We start from the raw sequence: 20,005 nt of genomic DNA, 5'->3' as shown, positions 1-20,005 counted from the left end.
GTCAGATGTTATACGGGGTATCCGTATTTGCTGTCGTACGTGAGCTGAGGCCTGTGATCAGACGCAAGCATGCTGGCTTCCCTTTGGGCTCTGCTGCGTTCGGTGTGGGCACTGCTGCGACCGGATCCTGCCCGTGTGACGTCGGCTTTCTTTACGGAGCTGTAATAGATCCCGGGGTGGACGTGGTAATTCATTACAGAACGGAAGCTGGAGGTGCGGCTTCCCGGACGACTCTCCGGAGCTCTGGTGTCCTCCCTGAGAAAGGAACAATGTCACATGGTGTTAGCCACATTTATTTTTTGATTTATAATATACTTATATAAACTTGCGGCCAGTCCATTTAGGTATTATTGGGTGTGGTTGCAGTTGATGAATAACAATGTACCAGTATTGGTGACTTGTCAGCCAGGTATTTACCCATGAGATTTGTTGTGAGACATTCTTTAACGATGAACTAAAGGTATGTTGGCTACTTCCGCTGGTGTATTGTGAGACTGTGAGACAGTACGCCAGTGTTGAGACATGCTGCATTTACACCCTCTCGTTATTAGCAGTAATTATGAGATGACAGCGTGTGACGTTCTACTTGGAGCTGTTCTCATAATGAGCTGTTCTTGGATGCATTTCTATGGCAACATTAGCAGGTCAGGTGGTACAGCGGTCAAGTTACAAGTTGTAATTACGAGTTCTACAAGGACATGAACGCTTTTTACAAGTTGGAAACTCAATTACAGTAATTCCGAAATAGCGTGAACACACCTCTATACCACCAGAGGCACCATTCCCATTCAAACCACTCAGTTGAGCAAAAATGGATTGTCACATTTAATAATATATATTGATAGACAATATTAGAAGGAAGAACAACAATAGTTTTGGGCAATATTTTCCTAAATTTTTTGAAAATCCACTAAAATGCTTACAAAATATCCTCTAGTACTATGACTACACCCATGCAAACCTTCCCACGATGTTGTTGTTAGGGTGTTGTGGGTGGTTGCTAATGTAGTTGTGTAATGTGTTTATTAGTGCTTGCATACTAGCTCATGTCAAAAGAGGTCCAACTTCAAGTTTCACTGGCATTCTTGTATCTGCGACTGTGCCTCCTTTAATGTACGTCTGTGGGATTTTAACTTTAAAGTCGGCATGAATTGAAAATTCACCCTATCTATTTTCCAAATGCATGTAATATTTCTTATTGAAAACAATTCATGCCCACATAAGTTTCTTTTTTTTTTTTATGTCATAACTGGACCTATCGGTGTAAATTACTTCTCTCTGATGATGTATGCAGGACTTCTCCAATCATTTAGTCCACTTAAACTCGATTTTATCTACCTCCATTTTCAGATTCAATCAACAACTGATACATAGAAACCACAACCCTCCCTACATTTTTTCCTTTTTGATAATCCGTTTCACTCGGATGTAAGTCGTAATACGGAGGAAAAGATATGTCGCTATACTTTCATCATCATTCCAATTTTTAAAAAAATAATATAAACAAGCAATATCTTACCTGATCTCATTGGCTACCTCTTTTTCATAGCGCCGCTTGTTGCAACAGCAAATCAGGAGCCAGATCAGTAAAAGGAGGAGGAGCAGCAACAGCAAAACACCAATCACAGCTCCCACAATCACTCCCACTTTATTGGTTGCTAGAGATAAAAGATTCCGATAAAAGCCAATAGATTATGTGCAGAAATGGCTCACTCGAGTCTTAACCTGAGAAATAATTCATCTGACAGTGCTGCTGAGGCTTCAATTGCCTTACAAAATCATCTGGAGAATAAATGGGTTAATCAAAATAATATGCACAAAAAATGCTCTGTTGAGTGAGTCTTGAACATATTTTGTTCAAGGACATATGCTGCATAATGGCCTTCATAAGAGTATAATATATGAACCTTGAACAGAAATGTGCTGAATACACAGGAGAATGACTGCATTTCTCCATTTCTCTATTGGTTCAAAAAGCAAAGACACTTTTTTTTGTGCAAATAAGTTGCATTCAAGTATTTGGACACTTAAGCTACCTCACTTTCATAACTCTTAACACACTTGTACGGAAAGTATACTTTGTAATAATGTCAAATGTAAAGTTTTGAAGTACATTTTAAATCATTATGTTTTAAAAATGTACTAAATTTCACTCAGAAAAAAAAAGCGTTTGACATTTATTTGAAAGGCAGAAATGCTTCATTAAAAATGTCTCAAAAGCCTCAGGAACTTTTCAATTCACTAACTTCATGTTTTAAGCCATTTCTTTTAGCACAGAATCTTTAAATCAGCTGGAGTTTTAGTGATTTCTAGTGGATGTACACTTACCACAATACCAGTTTGAATGTTTTTGAAAGAAGTCACTTCTGCTCACCAATGCTGCATTTATTTAATCAAAAATACAGCTATATTGCACAATATTACAATTTAAAACAATTGTTTTCTATTTGCATATATATTAATATGTAATTTATTCCTGTGATCAAAGCTGAATTCTCAGCATCATTCCTCCAGTCTTCAGTGTCACATGATCCCTCAGAAATCATTCTAATATGCTGATTTGCTGCTCAATTATTATTGGTTAGCTCAATTATTAATAATGTTTTTTATTATTATCATCAATGCTGAAAATAGTTTGTGCTGCTTAATATTTTCGTGGAAACCATGTCACATTTTCTTTCAGGATTTTTGATGAATAGAAAGTTCAATGAACAGCATTTATTTCAAATAGAAATCTTGTGTAACATTAGAAATCTTGTGTAACATTAAAAACATCTTTAAAGTTACTTTTGATCAATTTAATGCATCCTTGTTAATTTCTTCTCTCTCTCTCCAAAAAAAAAAAAAAAAACCTTACTTGCCCAAAACTTTTGAATAGTACTATCACGGTGTTTCCACACAACTGTTTTAAACATTGATAATAATAAGAAATGTTTCTTGAGCAGCAAATCATCATATTAGAATGATTTCTGAGGGATCATGTGACACTGAAGACTGGAGTAACGATGCTGAAAATTCAGCTTTGATCACAGGAATAAATTACATTTTAAAATGTTTTTTAAAAAACAACAGTTATTTAAATTGCAATAATATTTAATATAATTACTGAAATTTTGATCAAATTAATGCAGCCTCGGCGAGACTCAAAAACATCCCAAAAAAGTTCTTAGCTTCACACAGGTGTCCTTACAGAGTAACTGCAGGTGTAATTCTCTATGATAATGAATCTTTGGTAACGCTTCCTTTTACAGTACAGTACTTACGTGTACTTACAGTGTACTAACCTAGAAAGTACTAGCTAGTACATGGGTTAGGGGTAGGTTCAGGGTTAGTACCTAGTTATTACCCAGTAATTATAATTACTATAATAAGTACATAGTAAGTACATGGGTAACAGGACTGTAAAAGGAAGCGTTACCGAATCTTTCTGTGAAATGTCTGTTCTTGTCAGATACAGTATATGGCACTCAATACTCAACACTGACATGTTGTTGACATTCAGACGTCAAGTGTGTCTTACTTGTGCAAATACGTTGTGGATCCACCCATACTTACGGTTATATGCTTGAAGGGAGTATGTGCACCGCTCCGCTCCTACTTCATTGCTGACCTCACAGAAGTACTTCCCCGTGTAGCTCTCGCTGTGGTTTGAGATGAGCAGCTCTCCGGTCAGGGGATCTTTAAACAAAAGAGTCATTCAGAATGAGCAGCCATTGCGAAAGGCCCGGCAGCGGCGTTTACGGCAGAGTGCACACAGTAAAACTTGTTTGGTTGCTATGAGGCTCAAAATATGCTTTTGTTTTTATCTACAGCAGCTGGCTCTACGACACACAGGCCTGAAGCTACGGGTTATTCAAGCGCTACCAAATATTGAGCTTTCGCTTCAACTATCCGCTAGTGTTGCGCTAGACCTGCGTTCACCGCTGAGGACTCACTCACTCACTCACTCTGTGTTGCGGTTGGTGGCATGTTTCCACTTTCTTTGGTCCATGCATATTTCAGAGGTGATGAACCCTGGGTGGTTTTGCAGCGGAGCGAAACGGTTCCGCCCTTCTCCTCGCTACCTTCCAGCGAGCATTTAGGGGGCGAAGGTCGTACTGACAGAAACCAAAAGAAAAAGAATCAGAGGTCATGGACAAAATCACATGGCTGATGCATGGAACTAACATCAAACTGATCTGTTATGAGCCTGCAGCGTCAGTAATGATTGCACTAGGCCTGGGAAATATAGAGTTATATAATAATAATAATAATAATGCATGTTGATATTTTTAATTACTTTATATATATAAAATAATTTTTTTGACAGTGATCAGAGATTGTAGCAGGGACGTGCACAGGGGGGTTGCTCAGGTTGCCCGGGCAACTGCCCATATGCCCTTCTCGACTCAGGTTGCCCTTCCGAAAAAAAAAAAAAAATCGTACAATGGATGCAGAATTTCACGTAGGCCTATATTAAAATAATAATAATTTAAAAAAAAAAATCGCAAAGCCTCATTCACTTCCATTCGGGCACCGAAAGTGAAAGTCAGTAAGAGAAGGGCAAACTGTTTACGTGACTGCAGCGCTGCACTCGACCATAGACTGCACGCGACCGGCGTAGGGCCACGCAAATTACTTAAGGCCCCGCCTCCATCTCATGTCATAGCGCGTCAATTAATGTGTACAACATCCATGACAAAATGAAGCGAAACTATCCTTCTGGTCACGAAAAGAGGAAGAAGAAAAAAACCATGAGAGTGAATTGCGGGAACAACAATCAGGTAAACTTGTGTTCTCTCCTCTCTAAGTTTGATGTCAGCAAAGTTTGTTGTTTTTCTGTCTTGCTAACCTAGCTGGTCAGGCAGTGCATCTCTTGCATCACTTTGTGCCTGACAAAAGTGAGAGTAAAATACAATTATTTATTACGTTTGTTTTTGATAAACGACAAAGTGCAACGGTGTTTGTTTACTGCAGCTCCGAAAACATAACCACGTCGTGTGTGTTATCGTGCGTTCAAATGCGCGTGCACGAAATGAAACGCGCATTTTTCAAGCAGAAATATGTGGAGACCAGACATACTGTACAATACATGCACGTGAATGATGGCACTCCCAATCAAAGTACACATTATACTTTTAAAACAAGACACTGATTATCTAGTCTCAGTGTTAAAAACTCTAAACAACTGCACTAATTATGCAAGATAGAAAGCAATGTATTGACAATTTGACATTGATTGACTATTGATTTATAGGCTATATTGAATTTAAAATGTTGATTAGCTGGACATACTGGTCAATATGGATGCAAATCCCTCAGTAAATAATAACCATAAATCAAGAATTGCTTCAACATGCATAATAAAAAAAAAAAAATCATACTGATGCCGAAAATGCCCAGGCTGTAGAGAGAACCAAAGTTAATACCAAAAGCCAAAGCTCAGGGTTATAATTTATTATTTTCTTCTTATTTATGTTTACGTTAATATTCACTTACTTAATAATATTCACTTGTTATCTTAACTTAGAAAATACTCTATTCAATAAATATTGTTTGTTTGAAGTTTGAACCTCATTCTTTTATTGTTGTACTTATTCTTTGACTGTTTTGTTTAAAGGAGGGAGGATTGTATTGGGAGCACTGAAGTGTCAGGTGTGACTATGGCAATGGCAAATGGTTTACATAGCTCACGACATCACGGGTCAGGTAGAGGCCCCTTAGCAGAATTTTGCTTAGGGCCCCAGGGAGGTCAGGATCGGCACTGGGTTTAGCAGTCGATTCTGTTCCCTACCGGAATTCCTGTTCCCTTTACGCAATCATACTACAAATCATGCGTAGTTGCCCAGTTACCATACGTACCATCAGCACTGAATTCGAGCAAAAAGCACAATTGAATGTACGGGAAGCCAAAAGGTTAAAAAAGGATTGTATTTTTTCCCGAAATCTAAGTGTTTTTTTTTTTTATCAGAAGCGAGTTTTTCCCCATCTGTCAATTCAATCCAGATTATTTATTTTCAAATTAAAAAAATAAATAAATAATAATAATTAAAAAAGACAATAAACAATAATATGAGGAACTCTTTTTCTCATGTGTATTTTGGTGACATTTAACATATTGTTAATACATTTTGTATACTGTTTACAAAGTTGTATATCATAAACCTGTCATCTCTGACGTTTTGCAATCTTTATAAATAATAATAAGACCATAATATGAGGCATTGCGTTTGGACATAAACACGATCAGATAAGGCAATTTGTATGGGCAAAATTAAATTTAATATATTCCTTCATATAGCCCGTGAGTTTTTTGGGGGGGGGGTTGTGCCCCTTTTTCAGGTCAGAGCAACTGCCCCACAAAATTCCTGTGCACGTCCCTGGATTGTAGCCAATTTGATTAAAAAGGTATTTAAAAACAATTATGTGTATATATATATATATATATATACATATATTTAAATAGTTGAAAAGAAAGAAATTTGTCTTGGATAACTGGTAATCCTCCACACATATCTTAAAGCTCACTTTCAGGTGCACGACACCAGCTTTTCACAATCTAATTCATTCCTCATAGATAAAATCAAGTCCTATAAATGTTTTTCTCATTGGATATCCTGTTTCACACAGAAAGGCATCACATTTAAGGAAGTAAAATGAACTGGGAGTGCAATTTCATGTTGACACAGTCATACTTGGAAGGATTGTGAAATTAGTGTCACTCTGTTTAGAAAATTGAATGGCCAGATGAAAATTAATTAAAACCATTGCAATATTCACAATGATGCCAAATTTTACGACAGCAGCAAAATGACAAATATATTGTGAATATTTGATATATTGTCCAGCCCTTGACAAATATGTTGTCATGTTATTATAGGTAACTAAAATAATAACTTTTGTAAAATAATATTCGTTACTTAAAATCACGTTACTTAAAATAAAATAAGCGTTAACTGAAAGCAAATAAAATTAACTTTTTTCCCCCAACTGGTAGCCAAGGCAACATTTCTGATTTTCATGTTTATTTTAACATTATGTGCTACATGTAAAATTTACATAAAAAATAAACTATATTACACATTAAGTTTGAGATCACAAATATGTGCCAGATGTTGAATGAAATGAGCTCTGACGATGGTAAAAAAACATCTGCTCAAATTTGAAGTTCCAAAAAGTAAGGATATATGTTTTATTTTATTCTTTTGCAATTGTTATTAAAACATCAGGAAGGTTTTATATTATTGCGGCAGTTAGAGATCAATCTGTGTTAGATAGTATAGACCCGGGTCGCTAAAGACCCGAATATGTAATAATGATTTGCAAAACATTCATTTATTTAAGGGTTTAAAAAAAAGATGAGCACACAACAAAAATACTAAAACTAGAATTAAAATGAAAATGGATAATATAAAAATAAAAACGATTTCAAAATATTAATATGAAGTATCTCAATGATACTGAAATAACATGGGCGTAGGGTTGCTCCCAAATTTAATTTTTGTTCACTGGAATAAAAAAGGAATACTATATAAAACAGAAACTTGAGTAAATACATTTACATGGCTCCAAAAAATTATTATTTAATATTAATTAATTATTTTTCATTTTAGATTTGAACACTAAAGAAGCCCCAATGGTACTATAGTAGTACAAATACTATAATTAAAAAATAAATATAAATTATAATCTCTCAAATGAAAATAGTAAAGGCTGCAAAAGAATAACACAAAACTGAAAGAAACGTTTGAAATAAAATAGAATCAGCCTCAAGATCTAAAAATCCTAAACTATAATTACACTGGACTCTTAAAGGATCACAGCACTGAACTGGAGTTTTCCAAGAAAGTGGAAATCACTGAGGCTCTCGACAGACGAGGTGGCGGGGTTGGGCTGAGATTAACAGAGGAAAACAGAAGGCAGGCGTGAACAAAGAGCATTCACCCCACCTGCCATTCCAGTCATGTCATCCTGAACGACTGATGAAAGGAGCATGCTGGGGTGGAGAGAACCGGTACAACAGAAACCCAGCAGCTTGATAAGAGCGCCAGAGCAGGTCAGCAGAGACAGAGAATGTGCACGTCCTCACCCAGCACCACTAAAGTGACTTTCCTGGAGTCGACGCCGGGTATCTTCTTCACTTTGCACTGGTACGTGGCCGTGTCCGAGACCTTGAGGGTGGAGAAGGTGATGGTGGCGTCGCCGAGGCTCGGGTCACCAACAAACTTGAAGCGACTCATCAGGTCTGCGTTTCCTAGCTGATGGAGGGTCCCTCCGCTGTAGGATAAGATCTGTCAGAGAGAGAAACCCAGTGAGCCTTATCTAATATAACAGGTCTAACCACCTGCCGTCATCAAGACGGAGCCGCTAATGCACCGTACACACTGATTTCTCCAAATCTCCACACACATCCCTGGAAAGCATGAGGTTAAGTAGTATGGACGAGGGAGAAATGGGAGGAAATTACAAAATCCATCAAGATGATATACGATTGATCAGGTGTAGACTGTGATCTCCTTGGAGCTGAGAAAACATTCTTACATTCTTGTCTTATCAGAAACACCAGATGTTACGTCGAGAAAAGCTGCACGGCATGCATTCTTTGCAGTTTTAAAACCACCTTTATTCCTTCTGTAGTCTCATTGATGTACACCGAAAAAATAAATGGGTGTAGAAGCAATTTTCATTCAGAAATTGTAATACATTTCACAAACAATTACAAAGAAACAGCAAGATAAACATGACATTGACATGACATATTTAATTGGCTAGGCGCCAACCAACCCCTTCCTCTCTCGCCGCCACTGAGTTGCAAGTGCGAAAGTTAGTTTTGCATCTAATATATCGCGAAAAGAGTAGCAAAAGTCACGGCGCGAAATTTGAAATTGCAGTGACAGATTTGAGAAGTTGCAAGCGCCTACTTAAGGTTGTACTGCGAGTGTGAATGTAAGAATAAGTGCAAATATATGTTACAAGTTTGTGTCTGTCATTGTATTTTTGTCAATGGCATTTTACACATTTGTGACTGCTTGTCTGCAGAATACAGGTTTATGTGCAAATTTCAACATTCAACTTCAGATTTTTATTTTACAGGTTTTCACATTGGAGCTGTGAGTGTACATTTTAGCGTACAAGTACGAATATTTATTGTACAAGTTCTCAAATTCACATCGACGTGCTCTCGAGTTTTGCTACTCTTTTACCTTCATAGTTAATTTACACGACAACGGCGTTTTGGGGACCTGAAAACTTGTTTCAAAGTGCATGTTTTTTGAAAACGATACTGTTATTGTCTCTGTAAACTACAAAAATGTGAATTTGTAAAAAGAGTGACATCATGCGCATGCGTATTACATGTTCAGTCTAAAGGCGCAGTTTTTCTTTACAAAGTGACATCGCCGACTACTGGCCTGGCAGCAGAATACAGCGATTTTAGTCATTTTCACGGATCTGTGTGGACAGGGATCGGTTTGACAATGGCGTCACCTGTACACAAAAGACATAAAGTAAAACCTTTTCCGCTTTTAGTACATCATTGTCGTGTAAACATGCCCTTACTCGTGTGCTATAGCAAGTGGGCGTTGATACTTCTCCTATGCAGTGAAGTTAGCCAATCATAACAATGGCTGTTTACTGACACATCTTAAAAATGGGATAATTTCAGACAGAGGGGCAGAACAATAGTTGAATTTTTTTTTTTTTTTTTTTTGTGCAAAATACTTTATGAACACTATAAGTGAACCTCAAGGAACGTATTCAATAAAAATATCCATGTCACGACCACTTTAATCTCCATTTTGTAATTTCAGTTCCCTCTCACCAGCTCATCTTTCTGGGTCATGTCTGGATTGACGATTGTCCACTCAATGTCCAGGTCTCCGACATCTTCGGCGAACGGGGTGTACGTGCAGCCCAAAGTAAGACTCTCCCCCTGGGCTTTCTTGATTGTCAGTGGTCCAGTGGAAGTCACCTTCATAGCCCACGTAAGAGCTAAAGGTTCACAGAGAGACATACAGGATAATGATTAATGACCATTCATTTTACAAACACCTGTCTTGTCCAATTTCATTTCATTTGGTTCTCAACTAGTTTGTTTAAAGGGTTCGATCACCCAAAAAGATAATTCTGTCATTAATTACTCGCCCTCATGTCATTCCAAACCCGAATCCAAACCTACGGAACACAAATGAAGATCTTTTTGATGAAATCTGAGCGCTTTCTGTCCCTCCATTGACAGCTACACAACTAGCACTTTGACGCTTCAAAAAGTTCATAAAGAGATCGTAAAACTAATCCATATGAGACTAGATCACTAAAAGCCTAAATTCAATCTGTTCATCATATAAAGCAATCAAGTCACTTCAGACAATTTGGTCTAAACCGCTCAATTCATATGGATTAGTTTTACGATCTCTTTATAAGCTTTTTGAAGTGTTTAAAGTGGTAGTTGCGTGGCTGTCAATGGAGGGACAGAAATCTCTCAGATTTCATCAAAATGATCTTCATTTGTGTTCCGAAGATGAACGAAAGTTTTAAAGGGGTGGTTGATTATGGATGTCACTTTTTTAACTTTAGTTAGTGTGTAATGTTGCTGTTTGAGAATAAGCCACATCTGCAAAGTTACAACGCTCAAAGTTCAAAGCAAAGGAAGATATTTGCTTTTAAAGAAATAATTTTTTAAGGACTACAACAAACTGCTGGTAGGGACTACATGACATTCCTTGGGGGGTAGTGACATCACAAACCCTAAAATTTACATAAACCCCGCCTCCGGAACAGGATTTATAGATTGAACAGAATATGTCATTATTCATGACAGAATATGCTAATCAATGACTAGAAGATAACTACACAATTAGTGCTGGGCGGTATACCGGTTCATACCGAATGTTTATTTTTGTTATGATATGAATTTTTTTATATACCGCAATACCGGTGTATGACGCTTTAATAACGATCGGAACGCGGCGCGACACTGTTTGAGAGGGTCCCTTTTCACTCTTGCACTCTGTGGTGATGAATGTGTTACTAATGCCGAGTTCAGACTGCACGATTTTAGCCCTGATTTCGGCTCGCCGACAGGTTTTGAGAAATCGCCGACAAATGCCCGAAATCACAGGCAAATCGTTGCTCGTTCACGCGAGTGACAATCACACAGTGTGAATGAGCAGACGCGATCTGAGAGAATCGCCGACGAGTCGCCGACGCCCGTGAGATATTTGGCATGCTAAATATCTGGACCTGTCGGCGATTCACAATCCTGCTGTGTGAATGTGTTCTGACTGAAAACTACATCGGCGATGACCGACAGCCAATGAGAGAGAGCAAGATACAGGGAGGAGGAGGAGGAGTTATAGACCAGAATGTCAGTATTTTAATAGATAGGCCTATATTTACAATTATATCAAACAGAAACAAAGCACAAACATTTGCATGACCTGAGGTCTCTCGCTCTCTGCCGCGCGCTGCACGGTTTGGAGCACATACACACGGCCGCATTAACAATAGGGCTAGGCGGGGCTAAAGCCCCGGGGCCCGAGCAAGGAGGGGGCCCGTGATTGGCTGTGGAGTAGATACTAGCCATCTGATTGCCAAAGCCTTACCACGCAACGCCCCCCACAAATTAGCCCTGTTATTTAGTGGCGCTTTGCCGTATATTCCATGCATTATCATGGAATCATTATCATTAATATTATAGTGACCGTTCGCAAAGACCCGCCTTTTTTAGTTACTGTGTGACAAGCCAGTACTGCTCTCACGAGTCACGCACATCATGTTCTCACTCACGCAGTGAAAAATACATCGCGGGGCAAAGACTGTGACATACAGTATGTTCTGTCTCGCAGATTCCAAGAGATTTGAACTAATTTACGGGCATCAGAGAGCCGCTATCATTAAGCGGGATTTTTATAGGTTAATTTTTTTAAACAATTCAGCGCAACTCCAAAAAGGAGGACAAATGAGTGTCCGGTTTGAGGCTGAGCCGGACGCCGGACAGGGGGCTTAAAATCCGGACGTATGGCCACCCTAACTCGGACTCGACTCTCTCGGTCTCGACCCTCTATGGTCTTGGTCTTGACTCGAACTCGACCCTCTATGGTCTCGGTCTCGACTCGGACTCGACCCTCTATAGTCAGAGGTGGGTAGTAACGAAGTACATTTACTTCGTTACATTTACTTGAGTATTTTTTTGGAAAATTTGTACTTTTAAGAGTATATTTAATTGTGGGTACTTTTACTTTAACTCGAGTAGATTTCTAATGAAAAAACTGTACTTTTACTTCGTTACGTTTGGCGACGTTCCTCTCGTTACTTTATTTTAATGCAATATGTTGTTAAAAGCGTAGTTTATTCTAAGCGCGCGCTCTCTCTTTTTTCTGGGCATGAGCGATGCTCAATTCACAAATGAATCACTCTTTTGAGTCGATTCTGTTCAAAGACTTCATCAAACAAGTTGGGCAGATCTGTCTAAATCGGTTCGCGAATCAGTTTGAATGATCTGTTCAGTTTCCTGCACGCACTGAATCGTCTCGGAGTCGTAACAGGAATATTTAAGAACATCAAGAACATTGTGTGGCGGTCCATAGTCTACAGTACAGTCTAGAAAGTAAATCTGCAAATGCATCATATTTTTTGCCAGCGATGAAGATCTTTATTAGTTGAACTTGAACATCTTCGTATACTTCGTAAGCTGTCTGTGAATGAATTATTCCACACGACGATACATTCGATTTCATTCAGGTAATACATTTTACAACCAAACACATTATTACGCCATATAGCACTACTACAAAGTATGGCATTACCCTTTTTTTGGACATATACATTACTTTATACATTAAATAAGCTATCATCGTCCAGTTTATGAATGTGTGTACACACACAATGTATTCTCGGTGTTGTAGTGTCGGTATTGCGCAGTGGCGTGCGAACTCGACTTGAAAACGAATGCCTTTGCCTGCCTTATTAGACTCAGTTAACCAGTTTAAAGATGCTTTCATAAATATAGCCTACATTTAAATACATTTTGGAGAACAGACAGAAGAAGATCCGTGCATTTGATCGTTGTTTATGTTGGGCATGACTGCGAGCACATGTGCAGAGTTTTAACACTTTCTAATCTGTCAATGGTTCCCATCCCTTGAATGCAAAACTCCATAGAGTCACTTTATTCCGACATTGTCTAATAATCCAAATGTAGTTGTATAAGTTACTATACTATTATACAAACCAAAGGACAGCCAATGGTTTTCAGGCTATAGATATACAGAAATAATGTTTGTCTCTTCTGTTTTTGTTGCAAAGATAGCTTATCTAATTATGATAATAATAGTCATTTAAATGAAAAAAAAAATCTAAATAATATCATGTTACATATACAGTATATATATATATATATATATATATATATATATATATATATATATATATATATATATATATATATATATATATGCCTATGTGTAAAGTAACTAGTAACTAACTACTTGAGTAGTTTTTTCATTGGATACTTTTTTACTCTTACTCAAGTAACTTTTAAGATTATTACTTTTACTTTTACTTTGAGTAAATATTTCTATAAGTACTTGTACTTTTACTTGAGTACAGTTTTTGGATACTCTACCCACCTCTGTCTATAGTCTCGGTCTCGACTCGGACTCGAGTGAGCTGGTCTCGACTACAACACTGACTAGTGTGGATTTTTTTTCTACAATATTCACTCATGACAGTAAAATATGGCATTCTAAGTCAATCTACAGCAGTATTTCCTCTCTCACTCAGTAGAAAATGTGGTTAACCCAGTCATGCTTAGGAAAAAAAAATACCATCATATACCATGAAACCGGTAATTTTGAAAAATACCGTGATAAGGATTTTTGGTCATACTGCTCAGCACTACTACACATACATTAGCTACCTAAATTCATCAACTAACCATTCAGAAATGTCCTGTTGCAGTCTACATGTAATCACTTCTTCTTGAGTCTCTCCATCATTGTCTGACTCCCGTTTGAACATAAAAGTCTAAACATTTTAGAAATTTTCAGTGCATGTCTGTGTGAGGTAAAAGTACACAAGCTGTTGAAGCTCCGCCCTCTGTGCCGGGAGCAGCAGCTCATTTGCATTTATATAAAGGGACCAACACAAAAAACGGTAAGTTTTTGCTCACCCTCAAAAAGTGACAATTTTAACATGCTATATACAAATATCTGTGGGGTAATTGAGCTAAAACTTCACATACACACTCTGGGGACATAAAAGACTTAGTTTACATCTTGTGAAAAGGGCATTATACCACCCCTTTAAGGGTTTTGAACGACATGAGGGTGAGTAAATAATGACGGAATTTCATTTTTGGGTGAACTAACCCTTTAAAGTGCTATCTTTACTGCTCGTCGTGGTTATATGGTTTGGTGCATTTTATTATTTGCTTGAATGCTTGAATCTGATTGGTTGACAAACGTTCTAAGGTGTGTAATTATTTTCAGGGAAACAAGCGACTAAAGTAGTTTCAGGCAGGTCTTGACCGCATTACAGTTCCATATCACTTCGCCAAATTTCAAAGGTCTGTACATCCTACAACAACAAAAGAACCAAAATCCACAACGACACTGACCAAGCAAATAAATATAGTAAACAATAGGATAAAAACGTCAAATTATGTCCTCAAAATTACATTTTAATATGTATGGAAAGCACATACTCTCTTTCTCACCCTCCCACTCAAACACACACACATACACACACTCGATAAACGTGTCTTCAGCGCTGCTCTGATGATTTTGTCAGTAAAATAGTTTAACAACTTAAAAGCTACATTTATCACTAGCAAACTAATAACGGTGTGTTTTTGGAGAAGATAAACTTACAGTTTCGCTATTATTAGAGACGCTGCTGCCAAACACTGTTTAGAGACGCTCTCTCTCTCTCTCTCTCTCTCTCTCTCTCTCTCTCTCTCTCTCTCTCTCTCTCTCTCTCTCTCTCTCTCTCTCTCTCTCTCTCTCTCTCTCTACTGCATTAATAACTGCATTGGTCTGCTATAAACGGCTCAAGACTTGGTTACTAACTCTAAAATGACGTTTTGGAATTAACAACAGAGGTTTGGGATTAGATTAGATTTTTCAACTGCACATTTTATATGTAAATGAGCTCTATTATGATTGGCTATAACCTCTTTGTATGTCAATGACATATCCAAGTTGCTGAATACTAATTAGCCCTTTGATATGTGCTCATGTGTTAATGTGCTCATAGTTGTGACTTCATAACTGTGGCTATTTCTGATGAAACCATTTTTGCAGCTTCATTTCAATGATTGGTCTGAGGAAGATGTGACATGACACCATTTATTTCGAAAGAGCACAAACGATCCTGTTTTCCATGATATGCACTTTTAAAAAGGGATCAAGAGGGGGATTTGCTATAATGAATCACGGTTGCTAATAATGCCATTTATTTGCACATTCTGTCTGTGCTAGAAAATCTGCTAGGTGCAATTTCCATGCTTCAATCTTGCGGTTCTGAGTGTTGGTTGTGTGGAGGATGATACAGACTGTACGTCACTCCACATATCCAGACACCATCCATCGGCTCTTTAAAATGCTGAAAGTGCAGCATGGTGCTTCTGGATATTTGGACGGTAATAACTTTCTCCTCCCATATTTGATGAATTACCTGAGCCATGATCACTAGAAAATGTTTTTTACGGATGGAATAGCATAACGTTAACTGCACCAAGCAGAATATCTTAAGAAAGGTTCCAAAAGGGGGTGTTCGGCATAACAGAAGAACAATTTTTGGTTCCTTCTTAAAAGAACCTTTTTTTTTTCTTAGTGTGAAGAACATTTAAAAAACAACAACAACTAAAATAACCTTTTGTGTAATGGAAAGGTTGTTCATGGAACCCTAAATGTCAATAAAACCTTTATTTTTTTAAGAGTGAAAAGAGGCATGTTTATGCTGGAAACAAAATGAATACTCATGGCACAATGCTAATTTATAACATTTAGGGCTTGTTAAAGCTTCGATAAAGGCCACAGCTGTGAAGGTCACAAAAATGTTACCAAACAACAACAGTTTACTGTCATCAGAAACTGGGAAGACTTGAATCTATGCAATGATGTACTTTACTGTCTTCAGAATGATGCTCCTGTAACTATCTCAAATTCACAAACAGCTGCTTTGATTACAGATGAGCAATCTTTGCTAGGGGCATATGAATTTTGTTTTGTTGCTACAGATTGTCAGGCTCGTTTTGTTTTTTTGCACCACCAACACAACAGAACATGTCATACAACTGTCATTCCTGTTAGCATTGCACTTTCACACGAAATGCAGGGAGTGTCTGTGATTTACAGATCGCCTCTCTCAGCTGGAATAAAAACAGTCCAAGCATGAATGTGTTGAGCAACACCGCTGGGCTAAACCCATGTAAGACCGTTGATGTATGGTCAAAAATTATGCATTTTCATGCTCTATAATTTCAGTGCACTCAATACGATGCAAATCGCGCTCACACATAATGAACTATTGTTTTGTTCACGCTACATCTGCTGCTTTTTTAAAAGTCTGAAATGCACATGCAAGTGAATTGAACTGAATCTCAGAAGCAGTAAAATTCAAAGCTAGAATTTGCACAAAGCAGAGTGGGAGGCCAGTGCAACTTCTTAATATGCAGGGTTAATTTATGCATAACATGGTCACACTGCCGTGGAAACTCAATCCAGCCCACACAAAGTGAAGAGAAAAGTGACCTTTAACACAGAAAACCCTCAAAGATACTGTTAAATATATATATATATATATATATATATATATATATATATATATATATATATATATATATATATTTCACATACCTGCATGATTTAGACACGCTGCAATGATGTATAATGCAGCCAGCGGTAAGGGGAAGTTGATCCAAAACTTGCTCATAGCCAAATGTCAACTTCTTACTGAAAACCTGGGGGAAAAAAGAACAGACTGTCATTGTCGCTCGCTGACTGGACACCTCATTTGCAAGTGTGAGTCATTTGATTCTGATAAGGGTCTCAGTTATGGAAAATTCAAATGTCATTTTAACGCAACTGGAATGAGAAAGTCTCGAGTTTCGATTCAAAGGTGTAAAAAAACAACAACATTAATCACTCTGAAGTAGTAAAGGAGGAATGTCAACAAAACAAATATGGCACAGAAAAATGAAATCAGGAACTATAGACTTGTATCTGACATATATAGCCTATTTTTAAAAGCCATACTGAACCCATTTTATAATGATACTGTATATACAAACAAATAAACAAAAAATATTATTTATAAGAAATAATAAATTAACTGAAATAAAAACCTAAATAAATAAAATAAATAATGTATTTTATTGTGTCTGTAATTAGTTCTTCCTGTTTAAGAGTGTTAATAATAATAATAATAATAATAATAATTCATTACATTATCATTTGGTGTTGGTATATTTGCCCGATTGATCCACTATCCAGATCAAAGAAAAAAAAAAAAAGTGTTGATATATGATGTTATATAAAATGCTATTTTAATTATAACAATATTAATAATTGAATAAATTAATTTTAAAAATGTGGTTTTTTTATACACAATATTTACTTAATTTAAAACAAACATTTAAAAACAGAAATTGTGCACTGACAAATGAAAAGTGTGTTTGGATATTTTTGACCAGTTTGGCATCAGACAAATTCAAAAATCTCAAACACTGCCTGATTTATCTGACCGATATTTTCTCCTATCGCTATTTTCATATCCTGTGTAAATCACTCTAGAGAAATGGCAAATAAGGAATTTAGTAGCCTACAGTGTGACTAACACATTACAATGTTTAAAAACACCAGGTGGAGTTATAAAAATAAAAATAAAAGAAAAAGGGCACAATAAAAAGGGACTTGGGTTACTTATTAAAATCTCAAAGCACTGAAACTGTGATTGTTATCAGTGTGTCTATAAATCATTTAAGGAACAAATCATGTGTCAGTGTAGCTGCCAATAAAACACAGTAATTCAAACTTTGAGGAAGAGAGTTCTGCCACAACTCAATACAGCTTAAATATATACAGTATATGCTTTTGATTCGATGAGCCTTCTTTGAGCACTTGCTTATGGCAGTCTGCAATAATCATCTCAAGTCTCATAAGAAATTAAATAAGCCAGAAAAACGAATTAATGGAGGTCAGAGCAGGCAAGGATCTTTTAAAGAGCAAAGTCCAAACTACAGTTCTTCCTATCACAACCAACTAGCTCTGTTTACTTCTTCTTATAAATCTTATGTAAACTCAATAAGAGAATTCTGTGAAAAGATATAAATTACCTCTCAACGGAGCAACTGATTTCAGAATAATCCAACAAACCGTGCAGTTCTATCAGTTGTTTTGTTTTTGGTTTCCTCAACTCTCACTCTCACCTGAAGCAGGTAAACAGGTGTTTCCGCTCAAGCTCCGCCCCCTCGCAGCAGTCCACCAATCACAGAGGATCACAAACTCAGTGAAACCCGCTGCTGACCCGCCTATTTACACCTGACATGTTTGATTTGTGATTCATGGCCTCTGTGTAGGCAGTCGAGCTTTCATTCCAGTGAAATATTCCCCTGGGATTATCTAATGTAAAATGTGTTCAAAGAATCACAGTAAGTAAGATTAAATCAGCTATTTTGAATCAAAGAGACCTCGAGAGGATTTCATGATCCAAACACAGTGTTCACAGAAAAGCTTCTCATTTGGATATTGAAAAGAATGCTAAATATGAATAATACAATATAACTAGCCATAAAGTCATCCGTAGAATATCAAAATATACATTTACTAAAGGGCAGATTCCCATATTTGTTAGTGTTGAAGGTGAAATCCTTCACACATTGTATTTTGGTGAAAATACACCTGTTTTTTTGGGGGGAAATATGACTAATACTAATTCAATATTAGTGCTTGTTCTGTGTGTTAGGTTGATACATCACACTTGTTGTTTATGGGTTTAAAAAACTGTGGGTTTTCTTACACAGCCTGCGGCCATGTGAGTCATCTTGCATTTTGTTTGGCCTGTGCAATTCAGGGTAATATTAATGCATTTCATGTTTGGTTTAATGATAATTTTCTTTACATTCGATAAACAATTTTTAACACTGTGTTGGCACTCTCCTAATACAAAATGCAAAACCGAATGAGAACCACTGCACTGAAGTGTGTCTTATGTTGCATATTGCATGACAAATGTGATCTTTTTTTGTGTCAAAATTATTTTTCAATAATTTATTTTGTATTAAGCTCAAAAGGCCAATGTGTTGGTTAAAGTAGTGTTTATTTTGGAAATGCAACTTTAGGCTGATGTAAAAACCTAAATACTGTTGTTCTGGGGAATCTGCTTGTTTGCACGCATTACTCAGATTAATTATCACTACAAAACATATACAATACAAGGAGAATCAATCTTTGCTGTCACTGTAGGCGATGGATGTGCGTACAAGGTCTCAGATGAAGTCTTCTGTCAGTCAAGAGCTCTTTTGATCATCAGTGCCACCTCAAACTCCCACAGCTACACACAGAACCGTGGAAATGCTGATATGATCACCCTGGCAACATCCCCGAGCCTCTGAGGACAAAAACACAAGGTGAGTGTGAGTGTGTGTACAATTCAGAATTGAGGAAGTGGGTCTCGTTCATGAGTATGAATTTGAATTGAATTTTCCTTCTTACAGGACTTTGTCTCTGTTTAACAAGATTTTTATTGGCTAAAAAGCTATTAATACATGACATGTTTATGTTGTTATTGAGAGGAAAGCGTGCAGCACATATTTACATGTTCAAAATGCGTCTCTATAGCACGCATTGTGTTTTATCGTGCAATTTATATGCGAAAATGAGTTTTTACGTCCATATGATACGCAGTTTTCGCGTGCATTTGATACGCAGTTCATTTGCGTGTAATACACACGCACCCCACACCACTAATTCTACCCAAACGTGTAATACACACGCACCCCACACCACTAATTCTACCCAAACGT

The 20,005-nt window shown here is 37.2% G+C and overlaps 1 protein-coding gene across 2 annotated transcripts; it reads right to left on the bottom strand.

The window, feature by feature from the left end:
• Window positions 1-18,422, bottom strand: vsig8b (V-set and immunoglobulin domain containing 8b). Of its 2 annotated transcripts, none has more exons than XM_056265311.1 (8): window positions 18,317-18,422; window positions 16,839-16,942; window positions 9,800-9,969; window positions 8,069-8,270; window positions 3,948-4,097; window positions 3,556-3,678; window positions 1,520-1,658; window positions 1-255 (listed from the first exon to the last, which is right to left on the bottom strand). In XM_056265311.1, exons 2-8 carry the CDS (start codon window positions 16,912-16,914, stop codon window positions 9-11), a joined length of 1,107 nt encoding a protein of 368 aa, XP_056121286.1. In that variant the 5' UTR covers window positions 16,915-16,942; window positions 18,317-18,422; the 3' UTR covers window positions 1-8. The 2 variants fall into 2 exon arrangements, with proteins under 2 accessions (XP_056121286.1, XP_056121287.1); XM_056265312.1 differs by having other exon boundaries at window positions 18,325-18,408.
• Window positions 18,423-20,005: the final 1,583 nt, after the last annotated feature.

Source organism: Rhinichthys klamathensis, unplaced genomic scaffold (assembly GCF_029890125.1).
Source record: "Rhinichthys klamathensis goyatoka isolate OS25496 unplaced genomic scaffold, OSU_Roscu_1.1 h1tg000231l_1, whole genome shotgun sequence".
NCBI lineage: Eukaryota > Metazoa > Chordata > Actinopteri > Cypriniformes > Leuciscidae > Rhinichthys > Rhinichthys klamathensis.
The sequence above is the reverse complement of the archived record's forward strand: the minus strand, read 5'-3'. Positions and strand labels throughout refer to the sequence as shown.